Genomic DNA, 22,103 nt, shown 5'->3' with positions numbered 1-22,103 from the left:
GCTTTATAAAAGAGAAAAGTCGTTTGAATTTAGGAATGTAAATGCTAATCCCATTTAAACCTAACTAAAGAGAGGAGAAGGATGAGAGGAATAATGACAAATTTTAGAATTGTGTATTTGTAGAAGTTTTGGATAGCACAGTGTTTATCTTAAAAAATGGATAACAGCAAGCCATGAAAACATTCCAGTTGTCTAATATTCAAAGTGCCTGACATTAAGCAACCAGTAAGAGCCTATAATCATCATTATAAATGTTGCTCACTGCCTTGGTCTTGGCACTGTTTATTTTTCCAGGCCTCCTACACTCTTGATCAAGTCATAAACAAAATACCATTGGAGTGGGCACGGTGCCATGTGGTTTAACACCTCCTCCGAGGCCCTGTTACACAGCAAACCAGAGTATAAACAACTCAGCCCTACAAGTAAACAGCCTGAGGAAAAGAGAAAAATCAAGCCTAAAAAAGGTCTATTTTGAAAGAAATGAAGTATTTTGTGAAAAAGATGTATTTTGTTAACGTTAGCTGGAAAAAATGTAAGCGATGAGAAGGACAATATAATATTTCTGAATGAATTTCAATCACATTCAGATGGGACAGTGTGCACAGAAAAGGCAGAGACACCAGTGAGGAAGGGAAGAGAGACAAAAAACAGGACATAACTTAATTTTCACGCTGTTAGGGCAGATGGGAAAGGTAATGTGGCGTGACAGCTCTTGGACGCTTCAGTGCATGCTGTGACCACTTGGGATCTGACTCAGCTCAGATGCCTATGTGACACCACCCCTCCCCTCCTATGCTTTTTCAGAGTTTGAATAAAGGGGGCAGGCTTGTCCAGTTTAATGCTACCAGCCACCCGACACTCTATCTAGAAAATGTCAGAATGAAGGCTGTGTTCTGTGGGTCAGAATTTTATGAAATGTAATGCATTTTAATTTAATTTGATTTGGATAATCATTTTAATTTGGATTTAACCATCTATTATCTTTTTACTGATTAAAGATTTTTTTAAATTAAAATCAGCATTCCATTATCCATTCTATTCAATTCAATGATTCTATCATCACTTATGCCATGAAGAGGAGGTAGTGTTTGAATGAAATGGCTGTCAGTTCAGACCAATTACCATAAGCCGATGCTCCAAAGCTGAGGCCTATTGAAGCTCAGAGGAGCTTCTCAGGAGCTCAATGGGAAGCTTGCAATGCTACTTTATTAAACTGACCTCGAGGGGCCCGTGAGGCCTAAAAATAGGCCATCCACCCCTCCATCTCACTATTGAATTTTCTGTATTAATCACTCATTCAGAAGCACTGTGGATGTATGAATGAGGTTATTTAACTGATAAACACTGAGTTATTATTCATCCATTATCATTTGATTATTCAAGTCAACTGACATGAGATTATAAATGTTTGCTGTAAAGTGTTCATTGAGTGTTATGTAATGAAATGCAATTATGTGCAAGATTTACACCAAATTTGAATTTTGGGTTATGTATTCACAAACACATTACATTTGGAAGTATATCTGAGAACATTATGTTTGACCATTCTCTTCTAGCATGGACTTTTTGTATGTGTTATTTCATAGAACATGAATAATAATTTCTTGAATATTCTGATATTTTCTGTTAGCTGAGGAGGAGAAAGAAAGTTGAAGGGGAACTACAGCGATACATACATAAATAAAACAAATAAAATCAAATGAAGGTAAGAAAATGAATGAAGAATTGACCACAAGATGGGAGATAAGATGCAAAAACCTGCTTAAGAATTGGAAATGTTAAAGAAAAAAAAGTGAGTGTCATCAATACATAGGCATGAAAGAGAGTAGGCAGGAGAGGTGCTACCACCCCCTTATGATCCAACAGGGCCCCGGTGTACAAAGTTTCCATTACCTTGGTGTTAACAGAACACATGATCTATCATGGTCCTGTCACATTAACACTCTGATTAACCAAAGGATGTCAGCAACTTCACAATCCTAGAGGCTTAAGAAAATTTAAACTGCCCTCTGCAGTGATAAGGAAGCATCCTGACAACATCATAGCCTTGTTTTAGACCTGCATCATTCAGGAAAGGAAGACTCTCCAAAGCATGGTGCATTCAGGTGAAAGCACACCTTGAACACAACACAGAAGGAAAAAGTGGAAGGATTTTGTTGAATGCTTTATTTTGACTTTATTGACAATGAGAATATGGAGTCAAAACACAGAGCCTGATTTAGAGCCTACTGCCTACTATCCTACACAAAATACGCAACTGCAGCAATATAAAGATGATGTTGCAGTGATAACAGTAAGAAAACTGTTCAAGTCCCTGAATGGTTTCAGTTGTCTGCTATGGTTGTTTCTCTGTATTCATACTGTTTTCTGCTTCAATGAGGCCAAGCAACAAAGAATGTTAATGTGCTGCCAACAAAGAATATTGTGGTTTGCATTTTTATTTCAATTGCATGAATGCAGTTGAAGAAAATATTACAAAATCAGCTCTTGTTGCACACATTTGTCTCCATACTGCACTTTATTATGTGTCTTTATTCTTTCATCTGCTGTATATATTTTTGTCTGTAAAAATGTCCTTTATTTTATTAAATCACTAAATTGTTTATAATTTTTTTATTTATATATTTGTCTTTTTACTGTACAGAGTTTGACATTGATTTTTTATTATTCTGCACTTACACAATGGCGAATATCAGAGTTTTTCTTTTGCCATTCTGGAATGATTTTTTTCAGTAATGTACAGTTTTATACCCAGCAATATCAAACAGGGTTAAGAGGAAATTTGGGGTGGTACCTGACAGGATTATTAAGGCTGAAATTAAATTCAATTAAATTAAAGCTGCTCAAAAAACCTAACTAGATTCAATAGAAACTAGATCTGTAAAGTTTGTCGGGACAAACTTTGATGTTGGCTTTGATGAAGCAATTATTCGCAAAGGCCGGTGCTTTATGGAGGCGAGTGGACATAAGGGACAGTTTTACTTTTAGAAGCAAGTGGACAGAAAGCTAGGGTGCCAAAACATTTGGAGGCAAGTGGAGACAAGCATGTGACATCATCTGAATACTCTTGAGGAAGTTTCCCTCATTGGGCTGAGTGATTTGATATGTCACATGTCCATGTTGTGCTAATTTTTTATTTTGCATATTTTGGGGGCGGGGCTGCGGGACAACCAGAAGCCAGTCAGTACACAGATAGTTCGAAAGCTTGCCGAGTTATAAACCTCCAAAGTTTATAATGGGAGTTTATGGGAAAAAAGGCCATTTTGAGACCCGGTACCGGAAGTACCGGTACTCAGATCGCTTAGAAAAGTAATAGCAACAAACTTCAGACCAGGGTCTATGACATATCCGAATTTGGTGCATGTAGCTCGAAAGCCCTAGGAGGAGTTACTCTTGATAAATTTTTGCTAAGCTTAAATAGGAAAACAGAATGTTGGCTTCTACAAAGCCAACATGATAACCTTTGCATAGCTTAAGTAATGTAATGAAGCGCACAAAGAAAAAGATAAAACGCAAGATAAAGCTTTAAGGAGAAGTCCTTGGTTTTGTCAATATGTACTGTATGTCTACTAAATGAATGTATAAAACCTTGATTTGATTTGTGCTGGCATTTTATTGAAACCAAAGGACTGTGCCTTTTTTAATTGTGTCCGTGTGTATAACTGTTAAAGAAAGAGGAGAACAGATCAATTGAATGCCCACACAGCATTAACAATATTCCTCGCTGACTGGGTCTCCTTTACAGATAGCTCCTTCAAGGCCACCTGTGTTGCAAGATCGAATTCGTCTCCGGCTGCCTTCACTACAGCTTGACCAGGGAGACCAGCAGCCCCAGTTCCCCAGCTGTTCTATGCGCTTGTCATTATCTGCAAACACACAGAGGAATGAGAGGCACAATGAATCGCTTATTAAATAATTAATTGATTAATTTTTTTAATTGTCTACATGTCAATTATAATGTCTGACTAATATGTTTACACAAGTAGGCAACAGAACAATGATGCATGCCAAACAGAAGCCTTTTCAAATATATAATTTTTTTCTTAGGAGTCTGTTAGGAGTCTGTCTTCTTTACTCACCTTTACTAAATTCAGAACGGATGTTCTGACAGGCAATGCCTTCAGATTGCACTGGGCACAGACATTTGCAACTGCCATCTATCTGGGCAATGGTGCCACCGTTCTGGCATGGCTGGCACTTGCACACACTGTATTCTGCCATGTACTCATTCAGGGCCCTCTGCAAGTTCTCCCTCCTTGGCTGGGCATCAGGGAATTTCAAAGGGATTGCATTATAGATGGGCTCAGGCTGTAACACAGAATTATTTTAGTCAGATTAAACAAATATGCATGATAATTAGAACTGTAAGCTTAGCAGACCTGCACACGCTAAATATTGAGATGAATTTGCAAATAACTTGCCATATCATACAGAATCATACTTAAATGAAAACTAAAAATTAAACTTTATTAACTAAATTAACTAAATTCTAAACAAAAAGTAGAATATAAAAGGAAATTTGAAAAACTCCTACAAAGTATAAAAGTTCACACTGGGATGTAAGTGTTAAGTGTCGATTGAAAAAGAAATGTGTGTTTACATCACTGTGGATGAGAGCAGGCATGTCAGACAGTGTCCTTGCCCAAGCCACATAATGATTCCAATCCAGCAAACCAGTACTACTGAGCTGAGATTTCATTGCTGCTGCTGAAGCTGGGGTACCTCCTTTCACTGCACTGATCACTTTATCAATTAGTGGCTCACTTTTATCAGTATCTATTGGACAGGGACAAAATATTGTACTGCATTTTTCATTCTTTTTTCTTTTCATTGAAGACACAATGGCACTGAAAAATGTTATTTAAAACAGGTTATGGTGTATGTATACGCACATACTTGTGTCACCCGTTATCAGTTCTGTACACTTGTCTTGAGGTACAGTTTTGCCTGGCTCTAGACCTCCTGTAATACCTCCAGTGAGCTGAAAATTTGCGTCAATCCCAACTTTCAAGCAATCCTTCAGTGTAGTTTCTATTTTTTCTGCAAGACCAAAGAGAAGTTCTCTATGATATGCCACTTTTATGCTCATAATCTTCCATAGGAAAATTGCTGACAGATTGAAGAAACAAAAGTAATCCAAAAAACTAGCCAAATCTGACTATCTATAGATAGATAGATAGATAGATAGATAGATAGATAGATAGATAGATAGATAGATAGATAGATATATTGCTAACTACAAATTTATTTATTTATTTATTTAAGCTAAAACTTTAAATTGTATCTTTCAATTTTTGTATATTTAAATATGTAAAAAGATACTTGTAAGAATTCCAAGAGAGGACTCAACAAAATAGGAATTCAACTATTTATCTGAAGAGATAAATAAATAACTATGAAATTAATTAAAATATTAAAATAAATATTAGGCAAATAATATGCTTATTATGCTTTGCCTGTCTATGATTTTATACATGAGATTTACACTTACTCATGTCTGTGATTACTTTACTATTAAGGATGTATACAAGTTCATATTCCCCCCCTGCTCTTCCATTCCTGGTGTAATGAGTCCCATAATCCTCCAAGAAGCGAAAATACTGTCCTTTCTCATATTCTATAGGCAGTGCATCAACATCATCCAAGAATGTCGGAGTGACTTCCAGACCTCGAGACCTCATTCTGTATGTGCCTAGTTGCACTTTGCCCGTAATCCTAAAGAAGGATTTTTCCTGCAAAAGGAGATGTGCAATACAAAAGTGTGGTCATCAGCTTTATATAAATAAAGAACGGTGACTATATTTAGATTTTCCACAAAAAGAATTCTTAATATTCTCTATAAGAATTTTTATTGATGTTTGAGGGCATTTGTTTATATGTCTCTTAACATCCTGCCAGAGTATTTCAATTTTTTGCAGATTGTTGTCTGTGTTATCCATTCAGATGTATTATTTTTTGGTGTGTATGTGTGTACATGATGACCAAACATTTCCACCTTCGTGTCATCAGTCCAGAGACTCTTGTTACAAAAACTATTGTAGTTTGTTCAGGTGCATTTTGCAAACCTAGTTAATTTTTCCAAATTTATTTTTGGCAGAAGCTACCCTTATTGGAAAGCCATACTTGTTCAGTTTTCAGACTGTATCAACCATATCTAGTGTGAAAACCACCTTATTGTAGATAAATAAAGTGTTTGCTACAGTAATAAATATTAGAATGCACCAAAGAAGTCTGTGGAGAAGGACAGAAGAATCCATTCCCTGGTGAAGAAAAATCTTTTTAAAACAGTTACAAATTCTGGAACATCATTCTCTTGACAGATGAGACTATGTATGGAAAGATGGGAAGCAAAAATAAGGGGAAGGGGAGGAATCGCTCATGATACAAAGACTATCACTTCATCTAGAAGCATAGCATAAGTACACATAAGTCACAGCAGCCATTGGAATTGTTTCTCTTGTGTTTATTGATGATGTGACTCAGATTCATTTTGATCTGTATTAGGATATATTATGTGCTCATAGTCTGACAAAAACACACTGGACTATGCAGATGGACAATGATCCTAAGAATACATCAAGCAAACCAAGACATTTTTTTAAGGAAATGAAGTAGAATGTTCATTAATGGGCAAATCAGTTGCCTGACCTGAATTCGGTTACGAAGGAATTTTACGTGCTTTTGGCAAAACTCAAGGCAACACATGAACAAGCAAGAACTGAATACAGCTGAATTATTGGCCTGACAGGGGCCTGGTTTTCAATCATGCAGAAACAAGTCACCAACAACCATGCTGCCTCATTACATGCTAACAAGCAGGTATCCAAATAAATACTATACTTATTTTTACTATACTAAACTATACTTTTATAATTATTGTTTTAGCATTTCAAATTCGAATGATTTTTTTCATATATTTAACTCAAATCTGTATGATTTGCAATTAATGAATAATAATTTTTTAAATAATTATATTTACTGTAAGACTCAACAAGAACAGCTTTGGTACAACATTCAGTGTAACTTGCAAATTTTGAAATAGTGTTCTACAGTTATATGTTAATAAATGTTTATTTACAGAGTTTTTACCATTTTTATTATAAGTTCAAAGTCAATAGAGTTTTAGTAAAGAAAAGTTAATGAAATTCTTGTGCATGGTAATCACACATACATACAGTACATTACAGATGCAGTGGATAGATGTTGAAAAACTCTGGAGTTTTACTTAGGTCAATGTTTATATTGAAATATAAATGCGTTTACTACATGATTAAAGTAAGAATGCAAGATAAATATTACTTACATTTGTGGTGCTGTGTTCTGTAATAATTTTGATCATTTCTTTCTTTTCAGTCTCAGTGTTCAGTCCAGCTGAGGCACTCACAAGTTGTGTGCCATTTTTTCCCGATGACTCAGTAGGTGTGAACTTAAAGGATAATCCTACAGAAGTTTTGGTAGTAATATCGTGGGTGAGTTCGCTCAGCAATGAATGAGTGTCTTTGTAGACCTCTTTAGAAGTAGTCTCTTCCACTAATGTCTGGAGGTAAAAAAACAAGTGTAAATATATTCATATTTACTGAGATGGGTTATGTTCAACTGTTTGCATTTGTCTGTTGGTTACAATGTGCTGAGCATTTATTTACATTAATATGCAAAGCATTGGATTGCATATTAATTAAACGGTTGTTACCTGTATAAAGCACAAGAATGCTAGCTTCAGTGTCAAGCTTTACAGTTTGCCCTGTCACTTAGGAGTAAGTGTACGTTTTTGCATTGCAACAGATTGCTGTGTGTTTCAAATTAAAATTACTGCCACAAACTGTATGACATGCAGTAAAAGGCTTTTAGTTACAAACATTTTCCATAGCTCATGTCTCAAAGTCTCTCTGCACCATCACACAAAGTGCCCAGAACTGAACCACCTATTGTTAGAAGTACTCACAACTTACAAACTTGGTTGCTTGGGAGGGCTACAAGTCTGAGGAACTATTAATGAAACCTTGCTAAGGACATTCAGTGACACCTCCCTGCCTGTTTGGCTCAGGTTCAAGAGTCACCTGTATCCAGTTCAGATAATTTCCTGCCAGACCACCAGATGGCACCTTCCTCCTAGTTTTAAATATTTTATGTCACATGATTTACATTTGGTTTTTCACAAAAACATTCCTTTCTAACTTTGAACTTACCTCATAGCTTCCTTTATATCTTTCTTACTTACCTCATAGTTAAGGACAGCAACATTCCAGGGCAGCCTGTTGTATGTCAATGTGGATGGCTCCTTGACACGGTCACATATTCCATTATATATCTTGTTATTAAATGGGTTTATTCGGGGGCCTGAGCCTAGAATGTTGATGCTGTTGTGTGATAAAAGAGACCTGTTTAGCACATCATATGTAGGATATCTTCAATTCAATTCAATTCAAGTTTATTTTTATAGCGCTTTTTACAATAGTCATTGTCTCAAAGCAGCTTTACAGAACATAAACATAGAACAGAAGGTAAACATAAGGAATAATATAAAGAATTAATATAATAAAAAATATGTGTTCAACAAGTAAACTATTTCTTTTATGTTTTTTTACACATGATTGATTTTTATATTTATTACTCTATTCTGAGAGCAAAAAACACCTGTAATTGCATTAGATTATTTTGCATGTATGTTGTAACAGTTCTGTTATATTTTGGTGGATTCTGAATCAGATTGCTTGCTGTCTCCTGTTTTATCTCCTGCTTATTTTAAGTAGTAATATATTACTGTTGTTTGCTGCTTACCCGTATCCAGCACCCAGACCGATGTCTGACTCAGTCATGACCAAATTGCCACATGGGGAGCGGATTTTATCACACTCTTCCTCATCAGAAAAGTCCCCACAGTCATTGTCCCCATTGCACAGCAGCCGATTTTTAATACAGAAGCCTGTTTATGGAGACAATGAGAGAGGGTAAGTAAAGTAATTTATGTATGTAATTTTTATGAGAATGGACTTGCAAACATGCACAAATAGTGACATATACAGTAATGTGCAACAGTTTTACACAGGTGTGAAAAATGCTTTCAAAAAGAAGTGTTAATGGTTTCTTTTTACCAATTATCAAAATGGTAGGTAAAAGATCAGAAGAGAGATCCAAATAAAAACAATATTTAGTATGACCAGGAGCTTGGAAGGAAGGTTGTTCCAATTATCTTGGAGAACATTCCAAAGACCTTCTGTCTATGTAGGCTGCTTAAAAAATCCTTCATTCTCTTCATGAAATCCCAGACAGACTTGATGATGTTGAGATCATGGCTTTGTGGGGGGACAAACCATCACTTCCAGGACTCTTTGTTCTTCTCTATGCTCAAGATAGTTCTTAACGGTAATGGTTAAATGTTTGGTGTCCGGCCATTTTGTGCTGCTGCAGAACAAATGTGGGGCTAATCAGATTCCTCTTTGATGGTATTATGATAGATAAGTATATGTCAGAATTTCTCAGCATTGAGGATATCCTATATCCTGACCAAATCTCCAGCTTTAATTTGCTAAAATGCAGCCCCAAACCTGCAAGGAACCCCCATCATGCTTTGCCTGGATGAGAACTTGCTGATACAGTAAAACTACCTTGTGTCTTGTTGCTGAGCTCTGTTTTGCCATGGTGTTTGACCTGTGACATTAAACTGTCTTCCGTTACCTTACCTTAGCATTTAAGAGTTGCTATGCTGGCTGTACTTCATCCAGTTTTAAGCCTCCTACACAGTTGTTTCTGTTTTAGTTAATAACTGTGTCAACCTAAATATGAAATTGATGATCATTAGCACATACTTAGTATAATTGATTAATTGTACATGAATTAATTCAGTTCAATTCCATTCAATTCAAGTTATTTGTATAGCACTTTTAACAATAGAAATAGTTTTTATATAAGTGTACAAAAATAGAAAAAAAAGATGTTTAAAATTAAAATTTTAAAGTTTAAAATTTAAAATGATGTTAATATTTATCCCTAAAATGTATGCCTAATGAGCAAGCCTGAGGCAACAGTGGCAAAGATCCTTGAAATTACATGAGAAAGAAACCGTGAGAGGAATCAGTCTCAGAAAGCAGCCCATCCTCATGTGGGTGACACTGCACAATAAAATGTAAATGTAAATAATGTCACTTCGATCACAATAAAATGGAGCTCCTGAGCAATTAATAGTTCAACATAATTTCTCAGTTCATGACTTGATCCTGCCACCTGGAGTGATTCAGGGAATGAGTACAACTGGTGATTTATCTGCCTCCAGCTTTACTCACCAGTGATCTCTCTTCTCTGCCTGTTCAGTTGGTCCCTTACAGCAGATCCTTTAACAACATTTAGCACCTTCTCCTAAATGTATCTTAGAAAACCTTTAAGAAATGTTACTAAATTCAGTTAGCCTCTTGCCCTCCTGGGTCCACAGGTATATTGTCCAACAAGTTCCCAACAAGTGCCCAACAAGTGTCAATCTGTTTGCACATTTGCCTCCTGCACATTCCTGTGTATCTTAATATTTAAGACTACTGTATATTGCACATATGCACATTGCCTTTTGTACATCCCTGTGTATCTCAATATTTAAGACTACAGTTTACTTTCATGCACACTATTTTTCATTCTATATTTAATTCCACAGTATACATCTTCTTTTATATTTTATTCTTATATTTTTATTGTTTACTTTTATTTCACTCTTTCATAGCTATATTTTCATCTGTGTTGTATTTTTTAATAATTACACTGTCCATGGAGCGGACCTGACTCACATTTCACTGCTGGTTATATGCTCTATATGATTGTGTATGTGACAAATAAAAATCTTGAATCTTGAATCTTGAAGTTCCATATCTAAAATCATATTGGCCAAAGAAAACGGACCCAACCTTTCCCAAGAGGGAGTCAGACTTTTACAGCCAATACTTTTTAGTACCCAAAAAGGACTGCAGCATAGAGATGCTAACACTCAGCTCATTGTGTTTCATTTCACCTTGAGGATTGGTTTGTCACAATATCTAAAGGATGTGTACTGTCAGGACTCTGCCCGGACTCTGGCCATGTGCCTTTTGTTTATGTTTTTCTGTCACATGTCTGCCCCGCCACTTGTCTCTTCCTGCCCGCTTCTGCACACCTTGTCCCTCATGTGTCTTGATTATTAGTAGTATTTAGTTAAGCCGCGTTGCCTGGTGCAGTGCGGAATCTACTGTTGTCTTGTCCTGTCTCGACTTTGTGTTGCCGTTTCATGTTTCTTTTGTTAATTAAACCCCGTTTATTTTGCTATCCTGCGTCTGGGTCCGCTTTTATCCTGCGCCCGTGACAGTGTACCTTCACATCAAGTTTTTCAAGTTCACTTTCAGGGGCAAAGCTTCAAAGCAAAAACCAAAAAGTTCTACCATTTGGATTATCCTTATCACCACATACATTTACGCAGTGCATGGATGCAGCTCTGGCTCCTCTGCAACCCCTGGGGATCTATGTATTATATTGCAGTCATTGATGCAATATATTGTTTGCAGGATGGCATTGTGATGTCACACTTTCTCACATTACTGTATATGTTTGTGTGCTGCTGCCACAAAAGTTTTCATGGGACAAACAGCCTGAAGATAAGGGTGATGTTTCTAGCATTGAAACACTTCCTCCCACATCTGAAGAGCTATGATATGTTGGCCTGTTCAAACAACATTACAGTGGCCTCTTAAATCAACCACCAGAGCAGGCTGTATTTGTGTCCCCTATTTAGTTAAGCACACCAGATCCTTTGTGCAGAAACCAAACCGATCTCCCTGAGACCAGTTTACATTCTGGGCAATGCAAACCTGGAAGCAGACATCCTGCCTAGACATCCTGGGTAATGACTTCACATGCATTTGGTAGAGTCCATAAGACAGAGATATGATCAAGTGGAAGTGGATATGGTATCTCACCATGGTATAGATATGGCTTTGTCTCTACACCTTTCCTCTAATTCTTCTGCTCCCAGGAGCTCTAGCCAGGCTTCACCAGGAAGAGGTTCACCCATTAGAGGTAGCTCTGTGCTGGCCAGTTCCAGAGTTCTCTCTGCAAGGAAACTGTATGCCATACAATGGCGGTTCTTGCATTGTAATGTGAAAAACATCACTTGAACCCTGCTAAATGCTCAGTTGTTGTCGTGCTGGAGTTTCTCCAAAAGCACCTGTCAGCAAAGTTAGCAAGTGTTAATTTTAGGCTATATGTGTCTGCTATTTCTACAAGCCACATACCCATTCTTGGTGCTTTTTCACTTTTTGTGCATTGAAAAATGCTGAGGCTGTGAGTTCCTTCTTGGCACCTATCAGTGGTCCTGGTAGGGTCATCTGAGTAGGGTCATCTGAGGCTCCTTTTGACCCCTTAGATTAGGAGATATGCAGGCCCTGTCAGTAGCCTCATCTTACTTAGATTTTACTTCTGAATGGTCAGTTGTATTCTGCACACCAGACAGGATTACATACTAAAGGTGCCTTTTGCTCCAGGCTGTTAATCTCTGTTACAGTTTGGACTGAGATGCAACCCCAGAATTTCAGGTCTTTCAGGGTTAATCTGATCCTGTTTGCACTCAAAAATTTTCTGTGCGACAAGCTATGATAAAGCATTTAGTTCCCTGGAAAGTCTCTGAAAGGTAATGAGACACAATGTCACTTGCCACACTTAAAGTATGGCTCAACACCTTCCTTCAGACAATTAGAATACATGGATGCTGTGATGTAGATGCCCCTTTATGATCTTGTTGACCACGCTCACACTTTAAGGATCCATTATTGAAAAGGCATGCTGAAGCTCATTTGAAGTTGCTACACAACTTTTGGAAAAGCCTGAGAATTACTGTGAATTAATGGTGCCTTCCAAGGTGAGCATGCATAGAGGCCGTGACTGTGGAGTGCATTGCCTGTTGTGTTCTGAGCAATTAAGGGTTAAGGACCTTACTCAGGGGCCCAGTGGCAGCTTGGTGGTCCTGGGATTCAAAATCACAGCCTTCCAATGCCTTAACCACTGTGCTATCACGCTTGATCAGAAACCATGGAAAAAGCTCCTGTTCATGCCTGGATTATGATAGAGAGATGCTCCTTCCACATTTAAACAATGGCCACAAAGGTGCTTACAGGAACATTTAGAAGTCTTTTTTTTGAAGGTCATGAGAGAGCTCAGCATAGCTTGCCTTGGTGAACAAATTTTTCTTTGCTTTCATTATTTTTTCCATTTTGTTATTCCACGGTATTAAATGTTAAACTAAGTTAACCTATTATGTATTGTAATATTATGATTTTTTTTTATCTGTGTACATTTCTTGAGTTATTACTAATGTCTGGCCAAAATTCCAAATTCCATTGGAACAGTGTTTAAAAAATTACAAGTTGAATACTTGTTGAGTAAATGGGCACTATATTTTTAGAAATGTGAAATTAATAATTGCACAACATTAGTAAATTCTTCCTCCTAAGTGCTCTTGTCATTTCGAACATTGCTAGAACTGTTGCGCTAATGTTGTGACTGACTCAAGGTCACAATTTTTAATTCCCATACTCCAATTATTAAAAGTTAAATAAAACATTTATTTAACCTGAGATTCCTGTTCATCAACGTCTTAACTACAAGTTTCTTCTCTATTTAAAGTGACATCAAATCAACATGGCTGCTTACAGCATCAAATCAAACACTTTTTTCTGTAGATACAAGTAAGAAATTTTCACTTGTTAAATTTAAAATATTGAATATGCAGTTTGTTGATTGCGAAGGAAAATATTAAGAATTATTTCTGATTACCAAATTACCACTTGCGGATAAGTTGAATGCATTCAGTGAATGCACTGTATTTTATTCATCCAACTTTTCAATGTTGGACCAATTCCAAATATCCTAAGCAATATTTCCACCTTTCTTTGGTGATCAAATTAGACCTACTTAGGTAAGAAAGATGATCCTGATTGGCCCCCTATTCCTTGATTCCTTGGCTTCTTATAAATAGAACAATTCTGAGCTAATTTGTATGAATTGCAAAACCTGCTTTTATGAACTAGTCTTAGGATTTGGGCACTTCATTTTTATCTTCATAAAATACTTCACAAAATACTCTCAACCTCACACAATTATCAAAAGAGGGGTTTTTAAACAAGATAGCTGTCATATTGTGAATAAAGTTTACTCAAATAGTTGTATCTCATGATCAATTTGCATGAAACCTAAAAATCATTTTCAAAACAAGTTTACGGCAGCATACAAAGTTTTTTAGGTGTGAGCCTACATAGACAAAGGGGTTGATTTTAAATAGCTATTTCACAGTAACTGTAGTTCTGATAAAGCTTGCACTGCTCTGTGAGTAGATTTTTATTGATAACTTGATTATTTAAAAAAAAAAAAAACTTGCTTCCATGAGCAATCAGATTTTAGCAGGTATTTAATGGGGTAGCACTGAGCTTTCTTGAACAGCATCTTCATCTATGGTCTATTTAGTGTTCTATATTACCTAACAAGAATTGTCCAGTGGGTTTGTTGTTTACAGAGGGTGCTTGTTTGAAGCGATATTTATACATTAATGCAAATGTTTTTGTAAAGCGCTTTGTAAAGAGAGATAAATATAAAACAATATTACAATTCTGGTTAAGCAGGTACTTAAATATTGTGGGCTCCCATTTCAGCTAACTAAAATCACCTGTGTATAGGTCACACATCAATGAATGGCAGATTTTTCTTGAGTAGAAGCATCTAGTACAGGTAAGTAAGGTTTTCAGTACCTTTGTACTAGTCTACACCAATGCTTTTTAACACAGAGACTTCCCTTTAAACTCAATAACAATGTCTTCATAAATACAGCATGAAAAAGTATATTGTCTTTCTTTGCATTAAATTTATAACAAATACATATAGGAGAAGTCATATATGATGCCACCATATTGCTGCATCAAAAGCCCTAGTTTAGTAAGTTTTGTAATCTCAAAAATATTAAAAATTAAAATGATAATAAAAAGCACTTGGGGCAGAACATTTGAATTCACATTTGAATTCCCTGACAGACGGTGGAGATAGTACAGCTAAAGACCTTCTTCTTCATGAAATACTTGAACCAGCCCTTTCTTTCCTGTTTGTTGAACGCGTGTAAAAATAAAAAACTTTGAACAGTGTTTTGGCTCCTCAAATCTTAAGTCAGTTACCTAGTGAACCAGAGTTAATGTATTCAATAATAGAGACTTAAAAGCATTTTTGTATATTGCTCTGGATAAGGGCATCTGCCAAATGCTGTAAATGTAAATGTAAAAATATAAATAATACCCAAGCTGATATCATGAAATATGTGAGAAACTGTGCTTAAGATCAAGGTCAGAATTCCATTAGAGACACATCACTATTTTATATAAACTCTGTCGCACATATGCAGCTCCTGCTTAACTGTGTAGTTTAACATAAGTTGCTTCTGAAGTCTGCAATTGCAATATTTCAGTAAATCCTCATTATGGACTTTAGTGATAATAAAAATAAATCTTCTATGATTATGAAAACAGCCTATGATTCAGCTACATTAACTGTACTCTTGACAGTAAAAACCTGTTTCGCAGAGGAACTCATTAGCGGCGCAGACAGGTGGTGGATCTTCCACACATTGAGTTGTTGGTTTGCAGATTTCATTTTCTCCAATGGGTTCTATACATCTTCGACCTCCAAACTGCCCAAAAGTTTCAATACCCCTGGAACGATGCTAAAACATACATGAGGAGAAAGTAAAAAAACTACACAATTTATTTTTGTGAAATTGATTTACTCATCTTTCTAATGTGCTTTTTAAGGAACTACCATGAGGGTGATAAATAATCCCTGAAAAACCCCTGTGTGTGTGTGTGTGTGTGTGTGTGTGTGTGTGTGTGTGTGTGTGCTGTACCTTGGTTTTAGTACAAGGGTCACAGGGTGCCCACTCAGACCAAGCAGTCATTTTACAGTCAATAGGTGCTGGTGCATTTAATTCCCTTTCTTTTCTTTTAAACCCTTGCCTTTAAGAGAGAGCAGTTTAAGGAAAATTTTTAATCAATTCATGTAAACCCTTTAAACTGAACAGACCTTTATCCCACTGCAGCCTATACATATTCTGATTTTTGTAAATATTAGCAACCTACTGGGATAAACCTTTGAACCATGATACCTGATTGGATGGTTCTTCTATCACTTCCCAACTTCTAATAAATATTATAGCATGCATGATTTAAACACAAATAGAATAAGAGAAGGGATACATACGTGAAATCACCAACACTTATTCCAGCAGTAAGCTGCAAGAAGCAGTGTGTAATCAGAGCTATTGACATCAACATCCTCACTGTGAGACTTCAGCCAGGACTGGTAGACTGGTGTCTGTTTGTACGTGGTGGGGCCTTAAGTACATTGGATGATTGCACTAAGTGTTAATAATTGACCAGAGCTTCTAGATAAATATTTGCATGCTGTCTTTATTATTTTTGTTTGTATAACAATTATATTTGTATAATTTCATGATCTCTATGCAGTTACTTTTCCAAATTTAAAAAAAGACAGAACTGCTGTTAAGAATGCTCATGAGAACATTATTAGTTTTGTCATTATGAGTTTTAAATGTGTTGAGCAATGTATTATGTAACAACTATTTTAACACACTGTTTATTTAATTGCATCAGAAGATTTAATACATTTTAATCTAGATCTGAGAAACCTTCTGTGCATGAGGTATTTGCTATTTCACTTAAATTATTTATGCATTAACTTGAATGTGTTTGACTGAGCTGTATATACTGTTACACTAAGGCTGTGTGTTTGGTTTTGTCCTTCCCAGAAATGATGAAATGAAGTAACTGGAACAGCAGGAGACTGGGAAAAATGTCACAACCCCCATATTTGCCAGTCACTGTCAGTTTTGGGAAAAGACTAAATCAAACAAACAGTATAAACAGCTCAATAACAAACAAAAGTCCAAAAGGCACTGATCTACTAGGTTACTCAATCTTGTCAGAGATTTCTTTCTGTGTTTGTGTAGGACGATGGTGTTTGAGGTTGGCAAGGAAGACTACACAAATCACAGATGAGGATAATCAAGCTTTATCTGCCAGCTCAACCCTTCTGAACTCTGTCCACAGCTCAGTCCACAAGACCCTCTCTTTTTATATTTGTGATTTCTAATTATTTTCTATTTGTGTATATTGTTGGGCTTGAGATTTTGTTAGGATTAGGCTTTTCAAGAATGTTGAGATAACTTTTATTTATAATGCCCGTTTAATGGTCATCATCAAATCGACACACAGCAGCTAAACAGACTGTATTGTAAAATAGGGTAAAATAACATGTGTATACTATTCCTGCTTTGAATTCTCCTGTCAATGTTGTTACAGAACAGTTGTTCAACAGATGAAAATAGAGCAATATTAAATATTACAATACAATATTAAATTATCAGCAAATAATTATTTTAGTGGGGGCACGGTGGCTTAGTGGTTAGCATGTTCGCCTCACACCTCCAGGGTTGGGGGTTCAGTTCCCGCCTCCGCCTTGTGTGTGTGGAGTTTGCATGTTCTCCCCGTGCCTCGGGGGTTTCCTCTGGGTACTCCGGTTTCCTCCCCCGGTCCAAAGACATGCATGGTAGGTTGATTGGCATCTCTGGAAAAATTGTCCGTAGTGTGTGATTGCGTGAGTGAATGAGAGTGTGTGTGTGCCCTGCGATGGGTTGGCACTCCGTCCAGGGTGTATCCTGCCTTTATGCCTGATGACGCCTGAGATAGGCACAGGCTCCCCGTGACCCGAGGTAGTTCGGATAAGCGGTAGAAGATGAATGATATACAGAACATTAGTGTTTTATATATATATATATATATACAGTATCACTGATTCTTGAGATAAGGGACAAAACATTTCCCCCATCAAAATGTTACAATTTGCCTTAAAAAACAATAAATTGTTTCATTTAAAAAGGCTTTAAAAGTTGGATATGAAAGACTTGTGTATGTTTAGACCCTTAGTTTTGTATATATTTATGTTATTTCATAGTAATTTTATGAAATACCGGCACTGTACTATGAAAGCTCATGCAAATGAACTCGTCCTCTGTAGAGGTCACAGTATCAAACTGCAAAAAAAAGTGTTTTAAAATGCCCAAAATGCACAAATATGAATATGAGGTTAATTGCATGGCTTAATAAAATATCACAAAATACTTAAAGTGAAAATTACATTATTTTATACATTAACAACAGCCTTTCAGAATCTGTCATCAATTCATGTCAACTCCGTCAGATATTTTTCAAATTCGAAATAAATCAGGGATATTTTGGTCAGCTTTAACCCTGAGGACCCCCTTTGAATTTTGTCTGTTGATGGATGCAGCAGTCCAACACATGGCCTCGTAAGTTTTACATTTTTTTAAATATACTGTACAGCAAACAAGTTGAAATCCCTGTGGTCACAGCTTTTATGTGTCAACACTGTCTTCAAAGTAGAGATGATTTTAATCAAGAATTTTGAAATAAAAGTTGGTATTTTGGTTTAGTTTAGTGGCAGCTGACCACTGAGGAAAATCAAAATAACTACCATTCATTAAACATGATTAAGTTGAAAAAACATGTTGTTTTGTCAACTCCGTCAGATGTCAACTCTGTCAGATATTTTGTCTGACGGTGTTGACATGTAAGCTGACGGAGTTGAAAAGTGCTCCCAAATACTTATTAAGTAATGCTTGAAATTACTTTTGTAGACAAAAATATACCTGTGCCAAACAGATTAATTTCTGTTATTAGAAAACTAAAATTTTATTTTAAAACATTATTTTTGAAATAGATGACTTACACTGAATATTGAAGAAACACAGCCAATAAGAGCCCAGATTAAATATGAACTCCTTCTATACTCTTTGAAATTCATCCTAAATTGAAAATTTAAGAAGCTTCTTGAAAAAATGACACGCGTACGGTTTTGCAATTTCTAGGCAAAGGGTGACTGCACTTCAGATGATAAAATATAACAGAGTTTTGATTTATTTTGGATGCTTTTAGTCACCAATATAATTCTCACAGTTACATTTGTGTTATGCCGTAGTTTGGACGAGTTTATTATTTATCTGTAATATGGAAAAAAATATAAATAAAGAACAAGTGAGTGACCCTAAACTTTTGAATGGTAGTGTATAACAATTACATAACATGATATTATGATCTAAGTATACATGTTGATTGACTTAAAATATCTTAATATATTTCAAATATCTTAACTCGTATCTTATCTCTACTGTGGCTCATGGCTAGACCAAAACTGTCAGTGGAGGAGCAAAGAAAAAGAAACAGAGAGTACCAGAGAAAAAGGAGAGGAAGAATTAACAGTGACCCAGAAAGCAGAAGAGACCAGATAGAAAAGAAGAGACAAAGATGGAAGGACAGGGTCCAAAACAAAAAAGTAAAACAAGTAGGAGAATTAGGACCAAGAATCCCTGTGTTAAAGTATAGATGGAATTACAACAGACATTTCAACCAATTTAGATTTACAGAAACACTGACATTATGAGTCTGATTCTTTTTCAGTGAGTCTTTGGAAGTAGTCAGGAAATGCATGGGGAGAATTCTGGATCCTGTTACACTTCAACATTTGTACACTATTAACACTATTACATACTTTTCTTAGTTAGATCTCAGCTTATTGTGTCCTCTTTCAAATCAGTTGTTAGATTTACAGTTTAGTTTGAATATAGATGAGCAACAGAGGAGCTCCAGATACATTTGCGTTTTTCTTTTGATACCAGGAACATTTTGACATTTTCATGTGTGCCTTAAAGATCCTGTCACCAGGTACTCTTTGTTTGAAGTTTGATACCCTTTCCCTTGATTCTCATTTCCATGTTAAAACTAGGTAAATATCTTTAATCGGTTTAATTCTCGATTAGTTTGTCAACACCGTTAGTTGTGTGTCAACACCGTTAGTTGTGTGTCAACACCGTAAGATGAAGATTTTTTATTTTTATTAAAAAATGTATGTTTCTTTAGTTCAACTGAGTGTGTTCATACATTAAAACACCAACTTATCTACATGCATCAGTGTCTTGTGTGCACAAAACCATTGATTGTATATATTAAAAATGAAAAAATCAGTAAATGAAGGTAATTTAAAATGGCTAATTCCAAAACAATGTAAAATAATATTAAAAGTGTATACAATACAATTTATCACTTAACCTTGCTAAGGCACACCATTTCTACACACTTAAAGACTTTACAGTGTTGTTGAATTGATCAAACACACAAAAAACATATTTTCATGTGTCAGATGGAGTTGACAAATGTCAACTTACTAAGAGAGTAAATGTACATTTTTATAAAAAGTGGTTGAATAAAAAACCTGTTCCTTTTCATGGTATGATAGATGAGACCCATGTTTTATGAAGATATCCAGTTCAAATTAATGTAGTATCGATTTTTTGTTTGTCACTTTTGAAAAGTACTTTTGTCCCTTATCTCAAGAATCAGTGATATATATATATACATATATATATATATATATATGTATATATATGTTTATATATATACGTATATATATATATATATACGTATATATATATATATATATATATATACGTATATATATATATATATATATAAATATATATATATATATATATATATATATATATATATATATATATATATATATATATATATATATAAAGATAAGAGGCTATACAGATCCTCAGATCTGGTACAAGAGTAATGTGGCTACATACAGTGGAAATAGAAAATAATAACCTCTTTTAAAATAATCACATTTTGTTAAAATGAAGTAGGACACCACTTTTGTTTTATCTAGGTGTATTTACTCAGTGCAACATAACATCCAAATGAAAGGTATAACAGCAACAGATCAGAAAAAAAAATTGCAAAAAAAAAAAAAAATGCTGCCCTCACCGGGACTTCATTTCTGCAAGGTCAGCACTCAAGTAGGAATTTCAAGTAGAACTGCAGCCAAACAAAATGACTCTGACACAATAGAATATCGAGGTCAAAGAAGAGGATTGGTCTGCTCTAGCTGAGGCCTGACAACATAGATCCTGTCATTTATACATCTCCCATGTGCTGAGGACCACACTTTTTGATTTAAGAAACTTCCCCTCAGGAAATGTGAAGGGAAACAAGCTGCCCTGGAACAGTTTCCTGTTTTTGCATTTTTAGGAATGCTCTTTAGACACTGCTCTGTTCTCATCTTCACATGACCCTTTGATTTATATGCATTTTGAGGGGATTTTTTACATCATGTTTGTTAATCTGCAGCTATTTGTAACTACTTTAAGATATTATATTTAGGTTCAAGACTCTTTTTTCATGAATTTCACCATGCAAACAGTTACCCACTCTTTAACTGGAGGCACTTTGTATATCTGCAGTTAATGGTGTTGTAAGGCAAGAAAGTGCAAGTGGGTTTTTTCAGTTGTTAAGTCTGTCAGGTATTTAAATTGCAGTTTGATTGATTTGACTTCACATAAAGTTTTTCCATAGAAACAAAGTGTACTAACTGCATATCATAATATAATAAAGTCCAATACAAGTTTTAAAGACTTAGATTAAATTCAAACAATGCAAATTCAACAATTAGTTCCTAGATCAGAGGCATTCAACTAAAATGTAAAGAGGTCCAGTAAGAGAAAATTTCTTGAAGCAAAGGTCCGGAAGATCATAATGTCTAACTAGTTAATGTGATATATATTTATTTAATATATTAACCATATTTAGTTTGGATTATGTTCATTGTAGAGAAAGCTGCCTCTCAGTTGTATGTAGAGCCAAACATGGTCAGGATGTATAAGGCTACTTCCCTCAGACCTGGGAAAGCTGTCTCAGGGACGCTGTCTTCAGATTTCAGTGGATAGGTTTGTTCAAAACCTTTATGTTTTGTCTCATAATGGCGTTTCACATTGACACTTTTAATATGAGACACACTGGTGAAGTGGGACGTGTGAACAGAAATCAGTCTCCGTCTCACTCGTCTGTTTCTCTCCCTTTCTCCGTCTCACTCGTCTGTTTCTCTCCCTTTCTCCGTCTCACTCGTCTGTTTCTCTCCCTTTCTCCGTCTCACTCGTCTGTTTCTCTCCCTTTCTCCGTCTC

At 35.8% G+C, this 22,103-nt stretch overlaps 1 protein-coding gene across 1 annotated transcript; it reads right to left on the bottom strand.

The window, feature by feature from the left end:
• Nucleotides 1-3,593: 3,593 nt before the first annotated feature.
• Nucleotides 3,594-16,379, bottom strand: c9 (complement component 9). Its single transcript, XM_060862441.1, has 11 exons — nt 16,240-16,379; nt 15,887-15,995; nt 15,556-15,706; nt 8,779-8,923; nt 8,219-8,357; nt 7,304-7,537; nt 5,492-5,732; nt 4,897-5,040; nt 4,601-4,776; nt 4,080-4,308; nt 3,594-3,866 (listed from the first exon to the last, which is right to left on the bottom strand). The coding sequence occupies exons 1-11, from the start codon at nt 16,311-16,313 to the stop codon at nt 3,709-3,711; spliced, it is 1,800 nt and encodes a 599-aa protein (XP_060718424.1). The 5' UTR covers nt 16,314-16,379; the 3' UTR covers nt 3,594-3,708.
• Nucleotides 16,380-22,103: the final 5,724 nt, after the last annotated feature.

The sequence above is a fragment of the Tachysurus vachellii genome, chromosome 26, assembly GCF_030014155.1.
Source record: "Tachysurus vachellii isolate PV-2020 chromosome 26, HZAU_Pvac_v1, whole genome shotgun sequence".
NCBI classification, from domain to species: domain Eukaryota; kingdom Metazoa; phylum Chordata; class Actinopteri; order Siluriformes; family Bagridae; genus Tachysurus; species Tachysurus vachellii.
This window is presented reverse-complemented; position numbering and strand designations above follow the sequence as displayed.